Source organism: Eubalaena glacialis, chromosome 12 (assembly GCF_028564815.1).
Source record: "Eubalaena glacialis isolate mEubGla1 chromosome 12, mEubGla1.1.hap2.+ XY, whole genome shotgun sequence".
NCBI lineage: Eukaryota > Metazoa > Chordata > Mammalia > Artiodactyla > Balaenidae > Eubalaena > Eubalaena glacialis.
In genome coordinates this window covers 48,461,320-48,478,180 of record NC_083727.1, presented here as the reverse complement: position 1 = coordinate 48,478,180, position 16,861 = coordinate 48,461,320, and the positions used below count along the sequence as shown (strand labels likewise).

Below are 16,861 nucleotides of genomic sequence, written 5' to 3'. Positions count from 1 at the left end.
GTAGATTGCTTTGGGTAGTATAGTCATTTTCACAATGTTGATTCTTCCAATCCAAGAACATGGTATATCTCTCCATCTGTTTGTATCATCTTTAATTTCTTTCATCAGTGTCTTATAGTTTTCTGCATACAGGTCTTTTGTCTCCCTAGGCAGGTTTATTCCTAGGTATTTTATTCTTTTTGTTGCAATGGTAAATGGGAGTATTTCCTTAATTTCTCTTTCAGATTTTTCATCGTTAGTGTGTAGGAATGCAAGAGATTAATTCACTTTTATTTAGGAAATTTTACAATGACTTACTAAGAGATAGTGATGACTGAAAATCAGGGCAGAGAACCTAATTTAAGTTGGGTTTGCTGACAATAAACAGAGCTAAAGTAATGAGTTTGCTCACAGTTGCTTCCTATTTTTGACATTGCTTTTTCACTCTAACCTTTACAAATATGTCCAAAGAGGCAGGTGTCTTCCTATCAGAAGATGACCATTCTTGGTGATGAGTGTGTGCATCACTTGGCGCAGAAGTGTGAGCATCACCAGTTCTAAGTCTGGCGGTATGGGCATGCACAAATCCTGGCCCCGTAGGGTGACTGTCTTGGCAAGCTCTGGCCAAGCCTGGGAATTTTCCTCACCTCTTTGTAATTGTATGACCTTGGCTTGAATTAGACTACCTATCTCTGCAGCTGCTGATCAGTCAGGCTGTGAGATCTGCTTATCAGGCCCTTCCAAAAATTATACATATCTTTACAGGAACATGGTTCCAGGTTGCTTTGGGATTTTTACTGCTCTCAATATAAAAAAAGTTAGGCACAGGAATCATGCCTTGTTTACTCAGTTGCAAGAGCAATATATCCAACACAGGTGGACACAAGCACCAGGAACAACTGCATTCTTATCAATGCACAAGCTCAACAACTACAACGGTTTCAACTTGATTTTAGGTGTACACACTTATATTAGCAAATTATTGTGGCAAAAAATGTACAGATAATTTTAAAAATAAAGATTTAAATGTACCAATATTTAAAAAAAGTGTTTACCAACTGTCCCTTCTTGGGATAACTTCATGTTGTGTATGCCCGAAATGCATTTACAGTTAGAGTGTCCACTGTACCTTGTGATCCCGCTGCCTGGCTGCTGTGGCTCTGTTCATGTCTTCGGCATCCCTGATATGGTCAAGGGCCAGGTCAAGTGACTCCTGGAGGTCTGACAACTTAGCATTATAGTCGTCCAGCTGCTCCAGGACCACAGGAAACAGAGAGTGAGTATCATTGTACTGCCGCTGCCAACTCTCAGCCTGGCTCAGCACTGGGAAGAAAGGTACATAGAAACTCAGTCTGGGCTTCTCCCTTCTCCTCCCATCCCATCCCGCACTTAGAAAGACGCAAATTCATCAGGTTATGTCTTCTTTAGCAATAGCGATTGAAGCTGTTGTTCACAAAAACAGTCCCATCTTTGATATCTGAAGTTTTAAATACTATTTTGTAGGGTTTGGGGGCCTCTGGACCACCATCAGCTAAAATGGGAGTTGATTAGTTTTCCCATGAAGATTATGCTTTAAGTAGAAATGATGTCATTAAACTAGGTTTATTATTACCGAGATTATTAATAATTTGACCATACAAAGGAAACTTGGATATACTACAGTCTTACTATCAGAGACAACCCCAGTTGTTCTGTCTGTTACTGGCAAATGATGTTCACAACCATTCATTTTCTGTATTCTCTCCAGGCAGCTGTTTTTCCTTAGCTCCTTTAGGTCAAACCTAAATCATTATCTTGGAAAGAAGATTAAATGGCAATGATATATTCTTAAACTTTGCATATATCTTAATTCTCTGATCAAAGTTACACACACTGACTATGTGCCTTAATTCTATTTTTTCTCCAGGGACTATCAGTCTGTCTTATTGAGGTTTTCTATTTACTTTCATCACCATGAGCAGAAGATACAAAGTTCATGGCTGAGTAGAGAAAGTGGTTGAAAATGCATTCACTAGGCGGAAGGCAGCTAAGTGGGAGATGTACTTGGTTCCATTTCCCCAGAACAGTCTTGTTAAATCCCAAAATAGGCAAGGAGCGTGAAAGCATCTGGCTGTGACATCAGAGCTCCAGCCTTCCTGACTGCTGGCCTCATCCTGACTCAGAAATGGGCCTGAGATTCTTCTTTATTTCTTACTGTTTCTAAGACCTTATAAGTTTGCTATCACAATAGGCCTTTATGTCAACAATGTTCCTCTTCTAGAATATTCACAGTAAGTTTTAACAGAAGTTGATAGTGACAATTGTAGGAAAATGATCTAACGTAGGCGTTCCTAACCCTTTCTGTATCATGGGCCCCTTTACAATCTGGTGAAGCCTTCAGATCCCTTCTTATGTGTTTTAAAATGCATAAAATAAAATACATAGAATTAAAAAGACCAGTATATTAAAAAAATTGGTAATATAATAATATATGTGCTTCTTTATTAATGCATTAACTAACAAGATTTAGAGGTGAGACCAATAACTGCTAAAACTTTGAATTACTGATGAATTTAATGTTGTGAGATAACAGTACCAACTAAAATATGATACGCAAACCTGGGGCTTCTTTTGTTGATTGTGTAGATTAAAATGGACACAAATTCTTTGTAACTCTTCCCATCAAGAGCGGAGTCTTTTTCCTCACCCTTGAATCTGGACGGTCTTGACCAACAGAATGAAGATGACATTGCTGAGTTCCAAGGTCAGGCCTCAAGAGACCTTGCCCCTTCCATTCTTGCCCTCCTGGAAGGCTTCTGCCATATGAACAAGTCTCAGCTAGCTTCCTTGAGGATAAAACCCCACATGGAGGGAGAGGCCCAGTCATTCCAATTAAGACCCCAGACATGTGAGTGAGCTCGACCATGTCACATGGAGCAGAGGTGAGCTATCTAGGTTGAGTCCAGCCCAAATTACCAACCTATGAAATCACAAGCAAATAAATGGTTATTGTTTTAAATGAATATGTTTGGGGTGGATTGTGAGATACTAATTTATAACTGATACAGTGACCAAGTCATAGATTCACAAATACTGCTGTGGTTCGTTACCTACATTAATCATTAAAGGAAATGTTCCATTTCCACTGAAGGCTCAAAGTCATTAAAAAGTCATTCATGGACATCAGAACATGAATGTTGCTGGGCTTGTAGCTTTACTGTCTTCTCAATGAGACTTCTTGTAGTTCTGGTAATTGGTTCCCCTTAGCTTTCCTTCCCTTGTTTTTCACCAACTGCTAAGTTCCTATTTCTTCTCCTCAGGAGTAAAATTTTGTAGATTCCTTGTGGAATCTCAGCTGTTTCTCAAAAGCTCAAGGTTGGGCCTGGATCTAAAAATCCTGGTCATATAGTCAAGTTGTCCTGAATGACTCCCTGAGGCCACGTATAAACTCTAAATAACTGAATATTGGGAATTGGTTGCTTTGACCAAATGTTGCCCTGTGACTGGGTGTCCTCTCCTGGACCCACAAAGGAAGCAGACACGTGCTGGGCTCTAGGAGTCGAATATACCTACATTCATAGGCTTCGTCTGCCTCCTCATCCACAAGTTCCCGTTGGGTGAGGAACGGTTGATGGCGTTGGATCTCCTCAAGCATCTTCTGGGCCAACACCAGTTTCTCAGAGATTTCCTCAGGGCTAAGTTCCTGATCTTTCCCATAATAGAGCATCTTGTTGTTGATCTCTGAAAGGAAGGACACGGTGAGAGAAGACAGTAGGGAGAGATGACTGGGCATTTGACAGTGATGTCACTGAAAACACGGACAGTGAAGACAAAGGGAAGGGCTGATCCTAAAATGGAAAGAGAGACTCAGCAAAGACAGCATGCTGATGTTCATGCTGTGAATGTGTTGGCATCAGAGTTCATCATATATTCCAGGGAGAGGTTAAACCCGAGGAAATCACTCTTCTTTGCTTTTCATTTGGTGTCTTCAGAACAGGAATGGAATTAATACAAAGCCTGCCCTGATTTCAGCTGAATCTGGTTTCTATTCTGATTCAAAACTGTTAATATTTAAGACACACAAATCTGGGGTCTTTGACCAACCTTTTATATAAAATACATAATATGGAGAAAATGTTCTGAGGTATCTCCTGTCACATGCAGTAGGCATTGGAGATATTAATTGCAATTTAGCCAAGGATTTTACCCAAGCTCTAAGCCAAAATGAGTGTATATTGACAGTTGTTTAAACAAGTCTTTCAGATTGTTGTACAGACTAGATACGATATAGAGGTTTGCTATAGTAGGATGTGAGTTTTTGCTCATTAATATATACATTTTTTTTGCAATTGCTATTTGTCTTCTGTGGTATGACTGCTTGTCAAGATTGTGCCGTTTTGACTTTGGGTCGTTCTCACCCCACACCCCACATCTGTAAGTAGGACGGAGAATTTCAGAACCGCAGGGACTGCTGAGGCTCAGAGGCATTAGATGAGTTGTCTGAATACTGGCGGAGCTGAGCAGGCCTCTGGCTCCCTCTTCCTACTACATATGAGCAGATGATAGTTATGTAATTGCCACCTTGTCCTACGGCAGCTCTAGGAGAGGAAGCATTTTATCTTCCTGGCATAAATGAGATTGTCTGTCTTTGGTTTACTATGATCTATGTGGTTGACCAGACAAGATGGGTAAACAACACTGGTCTCACATAAATCATACCAGGATAAGGGCTTGTATTTTATATGGATAATAGCTTGAAGGTCACCAGTAGTTATTTTAGAGGTGGTTTGGAGATGGTTGGGAATAAGGAATGACACACTATTGGTGTTGTGAAGCATCCCTGAATTCTGAAGAGAGGGAGATAAATGGGAGAAGAGGTTTTCAGTGTTGTAAATATTACTGAGAAAGTTTTAGGGAAACCAACATATGTTTAAAAAAAAAAAAAAGAAACTTACGAAGGGATTAAATATTCACTTTTCAAGTAAAGTCTAAAATATTAACTCCTGAAATAAACTAAACATAGATACTTTTCCTCAGATCTAGCACTTGCAATGCTGAATTTCTTGGCATTTTGATGCAGATATTATTTTTACAATATGGCTTATTTTATTTTAGTCACATCTGGTCTAGATTAGAAAAAGGAAATACAGAGAATATTTTTGCCTTTGGTCTTTGAGACTGTTCATATATTATTTTAAAAAAGGTAAAAACTGATGGAAATTATTGTTTCCTCTTTACATTTCTTTTGTATTTCTTCCTTCTTTCCTATGCCCTAAGGGTCAAATAAGAGGACTTAGATTCTTTCCAAATGAAATAACTTAGAATCAAAATTTGAGCTACAACAGGAAAGGTGACATTTTTGTCTCAATGGCTTAATAAGATGCTGGCTTTATTTGCTGCCTAGAGGGACATTTATTTCTTAATTAGATGAGATCAGCTAATCTAGGTTTAATCTTACTTTTTGAATAAATCAACAGTAACTCTAAAATATTATAGGAAAAGAATATTTTATTGGTAGATGCAAAAGCATGAGATAGTGAGGATGGGAGCAGGGGATGTTTGAAATGCATACCATTTGTTTCTATTATGTATTATGGGCACCAAAGGAAATATAGCAAAAGATTAATCTTGGCTCCATACATCCCTTTTCCTGGAATATGTTCTCTATACCTCAGTATAAAGATATGAATCTTCCACTGTGGGTCCCTTTATTGTCGTTGTGCCCTTGAGATGCACCTGGAGTTGTCATCCAGCTCTTAATATATAGGATAATAAAAACTATGGAAACACACAAATACTGTATCTTAGCAGACTGTAACCCAAGGAAATTCTCTTTATCTTAGAACAAACACAATCGCCTGTTTTCTGTCGGTAAATTGAAGGTTGGCTTTCAGTGTGCTATTAAGATAGTCTTCAAAATGCAGCCTGCACTTGTGAGAAGTTAGAACACAAATAAGTAAACCCTCAAGAAGAAAGGTAAAGTCTGCCACAATTTTATGCTTTAGAGCAAAGAAATCTTCCACACCCCCTCTTGGCTTTTCTTCTGGATTGGGGACCAGAGCACGCGGCCTGCCTGGTCCTTGGGAAAGCATTATAGAGACAGTTTAGGACAATTTGGATTAGTGGACAGTTTACTGCCACTCTAAAGGCAGTGTTTTCACTGCAAATAATTGAGAAAAATGTGACTCCTACTCAACTCTTGCATTTTACAGACAACACAGTATGTAATTCCCTCTACCAGAAAGGTATTTTGGCATTCCATTTCTGTGAAATGCCTGGAAAGGGAATGATTTTCTACATTTATTTTTTATTTTTTTGGCCTCGCCGCGCCGAGTCCTAACCACTGGACTGCCAGGGAATTCCCTCTACCCTGTGCATTTACTATTGAAAATAGACAGATAGTAAGCAGAGATGAGTGCTCAGAAGTCCCAGGTAAACAAACTTGAAAGAAGATCTTACACGAGTCTAAACCTATAACACTCTAACAACAGGTCATGGCACACAATAAACACTAACAGTAGCCACTATTTTTATTGTTGTTAATAACATGAAAGATTCCTTGGCATGAAGCTAAACCAGAAGAGAATATATTTACCTTGGATTTTATCCCTCACATCGTGGGCTTGCTCTGCAAGCTGAGTTGCGTGGTTAATGGTATCCATGCTTTCCTTCTGAGCCAACTGGCTCTTTCTTGTGGCTTGACTTTCCTATAAATAATCCGCATAAATACCAGATTAAATTTGCAAGAAGGAAAGGTTGTGTATGTGCATGTGGGGGTGGGTGGGCATAATGTATTCCATAAACATAAATTTCCCTGACATGTGAAAGTTCTAGAATATAGAACATGGTCTCAGAAATCATGCATGAAGACGGATGTGATGACCCGCTTTAGAATTATAGATGCTATTCCTAAGCCATCAATCACAGTTCAACCCAAAGCAACCATCTTATATATGTAATTTACCCTTTGAATTTTTATTGTATCTCAAGATGCCAGACTAGGGAATTACCCATGTCTGCTGATCAGTTTGACATTGTGCTGACTGAAATGCTTAAAGGTTCAAAGGGAAACTTGTTGAGAAAGCAGGCAGATCTCAAAATGCTCCATGCATTCAGTGGCTTCTGGGTGGTCCAGCCACTGCTGCAACTGAATTACCACAGAGATTTAAAGGATTATGCTCACTGTGCTAAATGCTGCCTTCCAAATTCCCATCAACATGGATGGCACTTGTGCACAAATAGCTACTCAAGCAGCTTTGGCTCAGAGTGAATGAAGTTCTTCCCTGAGAAGCTGTTTTCATTCTTTCGACTCTGTTTCACAGAGCTCCCACGTAGGATTTGTCAAAATGAAATCCCAGCTCAAATGTGGCTCCTGAAGAAAGGATGTGTGGGTGTGCATGTGTATGTGTGTATTTCTCTCTGTGTGTATAAGGTCAGAAGCTGATCTAAAAAATGGTTCAAGGCCAGGACACAGGCCTATATGCACAGCATGGGGACGTGTACTTCCTTTTGGCATCAGAAAGACTGACTCATGGGTTATATTTGAGAGGAGGGAGAGCTCTTCAGTCTGGCATTTGGTGAAGTGCCCACTTGCCTCGTCCAGTGTCTTTTTGGCTCAGCCCTGTGACAAAGGGCTGCAGTACCTGACTGGACTGCAGGGTGATCTGCTACACAGAGTTCTGGCTGGTAGACCACCCCCCCCAGGACAGGAGAGTGGCTATTTCAAATTTCTCTCCTTTCATCCACTGTTCCAGCCGGAGGATTAGGCCATGATTATACCTGGAATGTTTTTACACTTCCCAAGCATAACCCAAGCAAGTGGCTCTTCATCAAGGAAGAGAATGCAGACATGGTATCATAGCCGACACATGCCCCAGGAGCTTTTCATCGGGCATTTTATCCGAAATCTCCTCCATACAAAGCTCCCTGCGCAGCAAGACTGCGGCCATCAGCCCCTTCCCTAAAGCATGGGCTCTCTGAATGGACATTGCAATCTTGAGTCACGATGTTCTTTGCCTCAATTCCAGTCTCCCTCTTATCCTGTTCTAATGCTTTCCAGAGACATAAAAATCTGTGGCCACTTTAAAATTAGATGATACAGAAAATAAGATGAATCTATTCTTGATGTCACCCCTCCCCGCCTTTAAAAAATAGGGACACAGACATATAAAACATCAAAAAAATTTTAACAAGTTGATTTTTAGTCCAGTTTAAATTGAGTTATACTTAAAAAACACAACATGCATATTTTTGACTTTGGCTTCATCCTTCAAGGAAAAAGATTTATTGTTATTACTGTGTTCATTTAATTGATTTCTTGATATGGAAACTTTGAATTATTGAAGTAATGAAAGACAGCTGGCGGATGTCATAGCTCTAAGGCAACCTCTTCTGACAAACACCAGAGGGCGCTTAGATATATGTATTCAATAAAAGACAGCGGCAAAGAGGAACACGTTACTTTAAATTGCAAAATTACTGGATATAATATATAGTGACGCCTTATTTGAAAGTTCTGCTTTTTTCTTTAACTTTGATTATGGAAGGAAAATAATGATATGGGCACATGGTAAAACAGGTGCACCCTGCTTTAAGAAAAACTGAAATTAAAAAATTAGCTTACAACTGTAAGCCGGTTGATGTTTAGCATTACAAATGGATTAATCATTTACTCACCTCAACAGTGAATTCTCCTTGTACATATTTGATGTAAAAAGTGGCAAGAATTTTATTTATTATACAGTGCATAAAGTATAGTGTACCTAGAATACTATTAAATTGAGGATGATAATATCTAGGATGGCCATATACTTTATTGTTTAAACTGGGACACTTTTGAGAGTGAAAGGGGAACTTTTAATAATCACTCAGGGAGACAAGCATAAACAGGGGCCTTCTGGACAAAATGGTAGTAGGAATACTGGTGTGCCATTTCAGAATCTGTACAGTGATATCTAATTTGGGTTTAACTATCTCCTAAACATTGACTTCCAAATACCTTTCCAGTCTTGATCTCTTCTCTTGAGCTACAGACTCAAATCTCTGGCATCCACAGAGAGCTCACCCTTAAAAGGTCCAGAGAAATCCATTCTGAATTTTTAGTCTTGGCCATCTATTTCTCCAAGTCAGAGCTTACATCCTTGCAACTCTTCATATCCAATTGGTCACTGAATCATTTTTATTCCACTTGTCATTCTGGCCTCTCTTCCTGGTCCCCACCACCACAGTCTCACTTTACCACTGCTCACTGCAAATTCTTTTCCAATGAAGACAAGGCAGCAATTGACCACTCTTGTTTGGACTACTGCGGCAGTCTACTGACGGTGTCCCTGTCTTCAGAGTCTTAAACCTACCATCCCCACTTCAGAGGAATGTTTCTGAAACTTCACACCTAATCAGCTCATTGTTGTAGGTAAATGCTCCAGTATCTTCCAAAGTCCACAGGATGAGCATGGTGGGCAAGGTTCTTCATGATTTGGCCTCTGAGAACTTCTTCAGCATTGTCTTCTGCTCCTTGCTTTAATATTCTGCAAGGCCAAGGCCAAAGTTCTTCAATCTTCTGGTCAATTGGAATTGAAACATATTTTGACTTTTTGTCCTGTCTTTTTATCAGGATTGGAGATCAGGCTCGGAGATCAGGCTCAGATGCTTTTGATGTGTGGAAGTGACCCACTTTCCTCCCAACCCTAAAGATCTTTGTACGTGTTGATATATGGGGAGCTTTTGCTGTGGCTCCCCATAGGGAAGGAGTAGGGAAGAGATGGAGGAGATGGAGAAGTGGAGGGAATGGTGCAGCACCCTCCTGGGCCAGCCCTTGGAGACTGGGCTCTACAGTGTACCTTTTGGATCCAGATGGCAAAGGGCAGCACTGAGATTGAGAGAGGGCCACCATCTTCACTTTTGCTTGTAGCCTAGTCCCACTCTGACTTTGAGCATGGTGGCTTTGGGAATATGGGAGAGTGGAATCTTGACATAGGCTTTGGTACTTTCATTACAGACATGACCAGCAGTGGCACAAGTGAGACCTTTTTGAGCAGCAGCTATTTGGGAACACAAATGCATGGGCATCCTGTAGGGGTTTCCCAGAAGTAGCAGGTGGGAAAAGGCAGTAAGATTTATCAAAAGGGGGCTAGAGGACTTAGATATGGAGGTCGGGAAAAAACACAGTAACTTTAGGTTAATATAAATTGTGAGATTTGGATTACGTGAGATTCATGTGACAGGTACTTTGCATACAGAGGTACAGCTGACCCTTGAACAACGCAGGGGTTGGGGGCACCGACACAGTTGAAAATCCATGTATAACTTTACAGTTGGCCCTCTGTATCTGAGGTTCTGTATCTGCGGACTCAACCAACTGTGGATCATGTAATACCGTAGTACGTATTTACTGAAAAAAACCTGCATATAAGTGGACCCGTGCAGTTCAAACCTGTGTTGTTCAAGGATCAACCGTATTTTCAAGTTCAAGAGGCAACACTACTGTGATTTTTTTTATCACACTGTGGGAATCTACAGTGAAATCCTTCACTCTAGCTAAAGATAAATATTAGTTACTTTTTTGATAGAAGGCTTTCTAAGACAAAGCTTTTCTTAAATCCTTCTAAGAATCAATTATGGACTTTTCTAGACTAAGGGCTTGAAGAATGCTTGAGAAGTCATTAAGACCCTCTCTGGGTGTTTGTTTCAAAATGTTTCAGCAGGTTCCTTCACCATCAGGACTGTTTGTGTCGTCGCCAGGTCGCCAGAAGGATGTTATTTTCAATAAGAATCAACGGCAACAGCTGGGTGAATGCTCCAGTCGCTTTATAATCAACTTCTGGCTTTGGCGGTCTGTTCTCATTGTTCAGGAGCCTTTTCTACTGTGATGTCCCTTTCAAGCTTGCACTATTTCCTCCCCATGAAAGGCTGCATTTAACTTACATTGGAAGTAGGAAAACTGTACCACAAAAGAATCAGTAACTCCATGTCTGAGCTATGGGAGGAACTAATCTTGGTGAAAACATTTCCTCAAGAATTTGAGACACTTTCAGCAAGTTCTAGCCATGACACAAATGAAATTACGAGTTTTCACAAAGATTTCTTTCTTGGTATTTCCTTTGAAACTTAAGCAATCTCACTGCTCTTCAAACGCTCATGGTTGGATTAACATACTCCATTGCATGGGAACGAGGGACACAATTTTTATATGCATTTAAAAGTAGTTGAATCTTCCAAGGATCCAATTAGAGTAATTCAAATTTTTAGAAGCATAATCTCTTAGTTTAAGAGGTCCAAGGTCAAAAGAGATTATCAGAGTTATTTTAACCTTTATTTTTGTAGAAAATGAGAATTGTTTTTGAAAGAACTTCAACAATTTATAACGTCAAACATCAGTATCTGAAAGCAGAAATTCCAGAGTACTCTGGGCAGAACTGGTGGAACATAATCAGGGAAAAAAATGTGTTAAACATTTTAACATGTTAAACATGGCGCCTTGTGGCTTAGTTGTATTTTTTTATTAGTACAGAGGATGGATATTTTTCCATTAGGCTCTTGGGGAATGTATTTAATAGTCTCTCACATTGACTTTGCTCATGTTTTAATGTTTTTCTTGTTAATTTGTGAGAGCTTTTACAAGTCATATTTCCCTCGACATTTTTCTTAGTCTTGTTGACTTCTTTCATTTATTTAGTTGTTTTACTAGGTATTTGAAATTTTATCTTGTCAAATCTAGTATTTCTTTTTATTATAATTCTTCACACTATATTTAAATGTATTGTTATTTCCTTTCAAGGTTTAATAATTATCTAGTTCTGTTTTCTTGTAGATTTGAGATTTAAACTCAAGTCTTTAATCTGTCTGAAACTTATTTTAGTATATGGTATAAAATGAGGGTCCAAAGTATTTTTTTTCCTGCCAAACTGCAAAATTGCTTTCTCAACACAATTTCTCTTCTTTCCTTTTATTATTTAATGCATACTTCAGCAAACATTTAAATTTTATATTCTATATAATAAAGTTTATTTCTGGATGTTCTATTGCTCTTAGCCATAAAATGTTAAGGTGAACAGCTGAACGACTATCCTAATTAAAACATATATCAACCATATTTACCAGCAGCAAATACAATGAAAGTTTTCCATAAACCTGTTTTTCCAAGGAAACCAATCAAAATGGGAAGACACAGTAGAGACCAAGTATATTAACTTTCTCCTCAGGTCTTGCCTTGATTTATTTTAAGGCACCTGGGTCACTGCATTTTTTCCGGGCTGTGTTAAGCCTCAGTCATTTGTGACTAGTCAGTCTCACACCAGCTAAATCCCGTCTCTGAAGTTAGTCCCAGAAACTGAACACATACCCTTCCAGCTAATTCCTCCACGTCAGACAGAAGGCTTTTCATTGTGTTTTCAGCATTGTTGATCTGTATCTTTCTTAGGACATACTGGTTTTCTCTTTCTGACAATTTTGTCTGTGGGAAAAAAAACACGTATTTTTCCATAGTCAGTAGATGTGCACACCAGGTTTGTAAAAATATGCAGAAAACTCTTTCAGTGTAAGAGGACTCAGAGCAGAGTGTGAGCCTTTATTCTCAAAATAGTGGGGTCCACAGGCTACTGCAGGCTGGTATGAAGTTTGAGGTCTGCACAAGGCGGTGGAGGGCTCTAGGGGCAGAAATTCTGCAAGCTCCACTTACCAGGCTGGAGATTCTGGCTTGGGCTGTGCTGGTTCTGGGGAAAGGGTATCTTTTCCAAATTTGCACAAAGGCACAATATAGACTGGCAGTGGCCTTGGGTGTCTGAGCCTTAAAACTTCAATTTCGCAGGTCTTGGAGGAAATGATAACCCACGTCAATCAGTGCAAATGGAGTTTAGAAATTCACTTTCCTCTTTTTGGTGTAAGGAGAACAATTCTCTTTATTTCAGACCATTTTCCTCTTTCTTTTCCATTTTGAGCAGTTTGGTCCAAATGTAGCTTTCCTTCGATTACTTTGGAGTAAGCCCTTCAATCTTGGCACTGACTTCCCATCAGCTATAATATTATTATATATAATATAATATAATAATTATTTCTACCTTGAAGTTGTGCTGTTGGGGAAAGAGGATTCAAGTGGTATCAAAAGGACTGAGTCTGGGTAACTCCTCTGAGAATTAGTGCCTTCATGTGTCCAAACAGATGAGTCTGGTTAAGAACAATTCCTAAATTGGGAATAGAGTACTCACTAAGATTCCATCCAGACCATCCAGGTTTACAATTTTGTGATTTTTGTTTTGTTTTACACTTTGCACATTTGGGCAATTGCTGTAGATATCATTTGCACCTCCAAAAAGCAGAGTAATGAGCACTTTCTATGTTAGGTACTGTTCTAACTGCTCTGCATATAACACCTCACTGAATTCTCTCAACAACCCATGAGATGGGTATAATAATTATCCTCAATTCCAGATGAGGTAACTGAAAAATAAAGAGGTTAAATAACTTACCCAAGGTCACATAGCTAGTAAGTGTCAGAGCTGGGATTTGAATCCAAGCATTCTGGTGTCAAAGTTTATGCTCTTAACCATTATGCTAAACTGACTAACAGAGTAAAAAAGTATGCTGGTATTAATTCTATTATCCTTTCATCAAATCATTATTGTTTTAAAAAATATCCGTTGGTTGTGATTGAAGCCCATGATTTAAAGGGGGGAAAAACACCTCTTAAAGCTTAGATATACAAGCACTGTTATGGTTTTTGACTATTGCCTGTCTTTAACTTGCTTATTAGATGTTAACCACTAGATCTAGGAAGAGAAACAGAGCATGTGAGTGTGCTTGTGTATTTGAGTGTGAGATGAGAAAGAATGTGTGTCAGTGAGAAGGAAAGGTAAGGGCAGGAGAGAGAGGGAGGGAAGAAGGAGGAAAGAGAGAATGAGAGTGTGTGTGTTAGTTTTTAGAGAAACTCCTGAAAACACAGCAAACTGAAGCTAAGGTAATGGTATGTTTGCAATGTTGACTTGAATAACCAATGTACAGCTCCACTGAAATAAGAGTGTTTCTCCTCCATCAATAGCTTTGTACACAGATACTAGTTTTTTAGTCATTTCATTGTCCATATTAACCTTTTTAACAGATGACAGCTCTTGGTTTAGGCTGGAGTTCATGACTGTAATCAACTTTTCATAATTTCCTAGGTCTAACAATCTGTAATATAACCACTGGACTCAGATACAAAATGGATAGGAATTACCAGGAGTGACCCTATGAAACCAGAATGAAAATACACAGAAGGTATACCATCCCTGCATACTTTGAGGAGGTAGATGGTGGAGTTGATTTCATTCACATGCCTATGAGCAGCGGCACCAGATGACACACTCAGCAGACCGGATTTGCTTTCTTCAATGGCGAGTGCCGCTAACCGAAGGTCATCAGTCAGATCCCAGATGCACTTATCGCAGCCTGGAGGTAAAAGGGGTATGTCATTTCTTCAAAATCAAAGGTCAGCTGGGAAGCATGCTGCTTTAAGTCGATTATTATATGCACTTCCTTGGTTAATACTACTTGTAATTTTGTTTCGTGAGGAGTTGTTCTGGGCCAGGAACTAGTCCTTACACTCAAAACAGAGTAGGGCCTAAGATGAGCCAAAGTGTACATCGGGCACTTAAAACGTAACAAAAAAACAAACACATGTAACTGAAAAGTAGGTTAACGTGAACACTAAAGGCTGAACTGAGAAAGAAAGGAATCACAAAGGGCAAGGCATCTGAGAGATGGGTGGCAAAGGAGAACCCTCTCTCCACTTTTCTTTGGTGGTAGGAAAGCTGTCTGGGATGACTCTCTCCATGTCAGGCTTTGGGCTTCTGCTTGGTGCCGGCTAGTGAAGATGGAATATGCCAGGCATTCCCCCTCTCCTAGCAGCTTTTCTTACTGCCTATTGAGGCTCTAGTGCCTTCACCTAACCCCAGGGATGTCTCAGCGCCTCCCCATGGCCCGACCTCCTGTCGGGATGAACGGTTCAGCAGAAGCAGGTCTGCAGGACATCATTGTTTGCGAATATCACTCCCTGATAGCTGACGAACCTGCACACATGGTTAGGTAGGTGGCAGTTTCTCGCTGCTTCCTGCATTTCACGTTTGAGTTCCTCTGACCACTGTCATCACCCCCAGGACCCAGCGCCCTCCTGTGACACACTCACAAAGGACACCCTTTGAAACTTTTCTGTTCCCAATCTCTTTCCCCCAGACTGCACTCACTTCTAGAGAACTGATAAATGGAGACTAAAGTGTTAATGGTTGTTAATATGTTAATTTGTTATTTGAAGTTCAACGCAGACTTCCTCATATGCTCTCTCAAAGGAATGGCTCCCCAGCCAGTACATCAGGCTGGTGGAAAAGATGCGTAGGGCCAAGCAGGCACCTTGATGTCTTTAAAGTGACCTTGCTTAGGGGGTCACCTATGCTGTCAGTGTGTAAACTCTGTCCTGCTTGTGCCTCCCAACCTATGTCACCTTCAGTAATATTAATCTCTTGTGCCCAGAGGGACTGAGCGGCCAAGATACTTTTGTTTGGGGGAAGGGATATCTAATATTAAAGCAGTCTTTAAACCACTCTACCTAAAGCAAATATTAGTTACTTTCTTGATAGAAGGTTTTCTAAGGCAAAGCTTTCCTTAAACCCTTCTAAAAAATCAATCATGGACTTTTCTAGGCTAAGGGCTTGAAGGATGCTTGAGAAGTCATTGAGACCGGGTCTGGGCATTTGTTTTGAAATGTTTCAGCAGGTTCTTGCACCATTAGGAATACTCATGATTTGAATAACCAGAGGGGCAGGAAAGAGAGAAGGCAGCTCCATTTCATAAGGCCTGAATATTATATTTCTGGTGCCACTTCAGATTTAGAGTGATTTGAGAAAAGCCACTTAAATCTCTTGGCATCTCAGTTTCCCCAGTGTTGTAAAGCGTAGTCTGTGGATTACATTATCTGAGGACCTGAAGAGATAATACAGAAAAAGGAGCTAAAATGAACTCAGTCGCTGGGAACTGTATTTCCAACTTAGCCTTTACCTACTAAGTAAGATGCTGAACTTAAAGACTTGATAAAATAAATTTTCTAAAATAGAGCTGTTTAAATGTAAATCACCTATCTGCCCATTGGAATCAAGTGGACTGAAGGTCTTTTGTTTAGGGTCCATTTGGTTGAGGCATAGACAGGGTTAAAGCCAAGGGTAGGACTCAGGCAGTTTCTAGAGAGAGAGTATTGCATAGCTTTTCTTAATCCTACACCTGCAGCACATTAGAGAAAGTGGGGTTAGTCAATCATGTACTGTTATTTTTACTTATGGTTGGGCAGTCCATGCCTGTAGGGGGTTCAGAACCTTCTTCCAAGCATTCTCCGGTTACGCTGTCACATGGGCCTCCCCCACAACTGCACACTGTGGGAAACAAAAACAAGAGATTAGGAATTCATTTCTTAATGCCTAAAATATGGCAATGTTTTTGTGGTTTGTAGAAATACTGGCTATCGGTATATAATTCTTCAATGGGGATTAATTATATTCTTTCTTAAGATCGTGTGGAATACATGATTTAGTGATTATTCCTCTCACCCAATTAAGCCCCAGCTCAGGGAGATTTTCAAAGGTGACCCTGGGGCAAAAGTAAATCTAAATGTTCTAGGATTCCTTTCCCAACTATTTGAGATTCTGACATGACTCTGCAACTCCTTCAGTCCAAAGAGCTCCTGGTCAGTTTCACAAGGTACAAAATGATCACAGAGTCCATCATTCAGCTGGAATCTGAAAGCCATCCTTTCATCACAGTCAAATTCTCCAGTTAATCCAACTCCAGGTTTGATTACTGCCAGGTGTGAGGGAGGAGCAGCCCACTAGGAGTGAGTGAGGAGACGCAAGAGCGATTCTTGGGCCCCACAGTGCTTGACTCTTGG

The 16,861-nt window shown here is 40.0% G+C and overlaps 1 protein-coding gene across 5 annotated transcripts in view; it reads right to left on the bottom strand.

Moving 5' to 3' along the window:
- The window catches only part of LAMA4 (laminin subunit alpha 4), a 148,695-nt gene that overhangs the window by 65,413 nt on the left and 66,421 nt on the right, over nucleotides 1-16,861 (bottom strand). For 3 of the 5 annotated variants that reach the window (XM_061206771.1, XM_061206770.1, XM_061206769.1), the window contains exons 7-12: nucleotides 16,254-16,349; nucleotides 14,228-14,379; nucleotides 12,299-12,409; nucleotides 6,554-6,665; nucleotides 3,532-3,699; nucleotides 1,109-1,302 (exon numbers count right to left, since the gene is read on the bottom strand). In XM_061206771.1, the coding sequence (XP_061062754.1) occupies nucleotides 1,109-1,302; nucleotides 3,532-3,699; nucleotides 6,554-6,665; nucleotides 12,299-12,409; nucleotides 14,228-14,379; nucleotides 16,254-16,349 (833 nt within the window). Of the gene's footprint in view, nucleotides 1-1,108; nucleotides 1,303-3,531; nucleotides 3,700-6,553; nucleotides 6,666-12,298; nucleotides 12,410-14,227; nucleotides 14,386-16,253; nucleotides 16,350-16,861 lie in introns of all 5 variants that reach the window. The other 2 variants (XM_061206773.1, XM_061206774.1) reach the window with 2 other exon arrangements.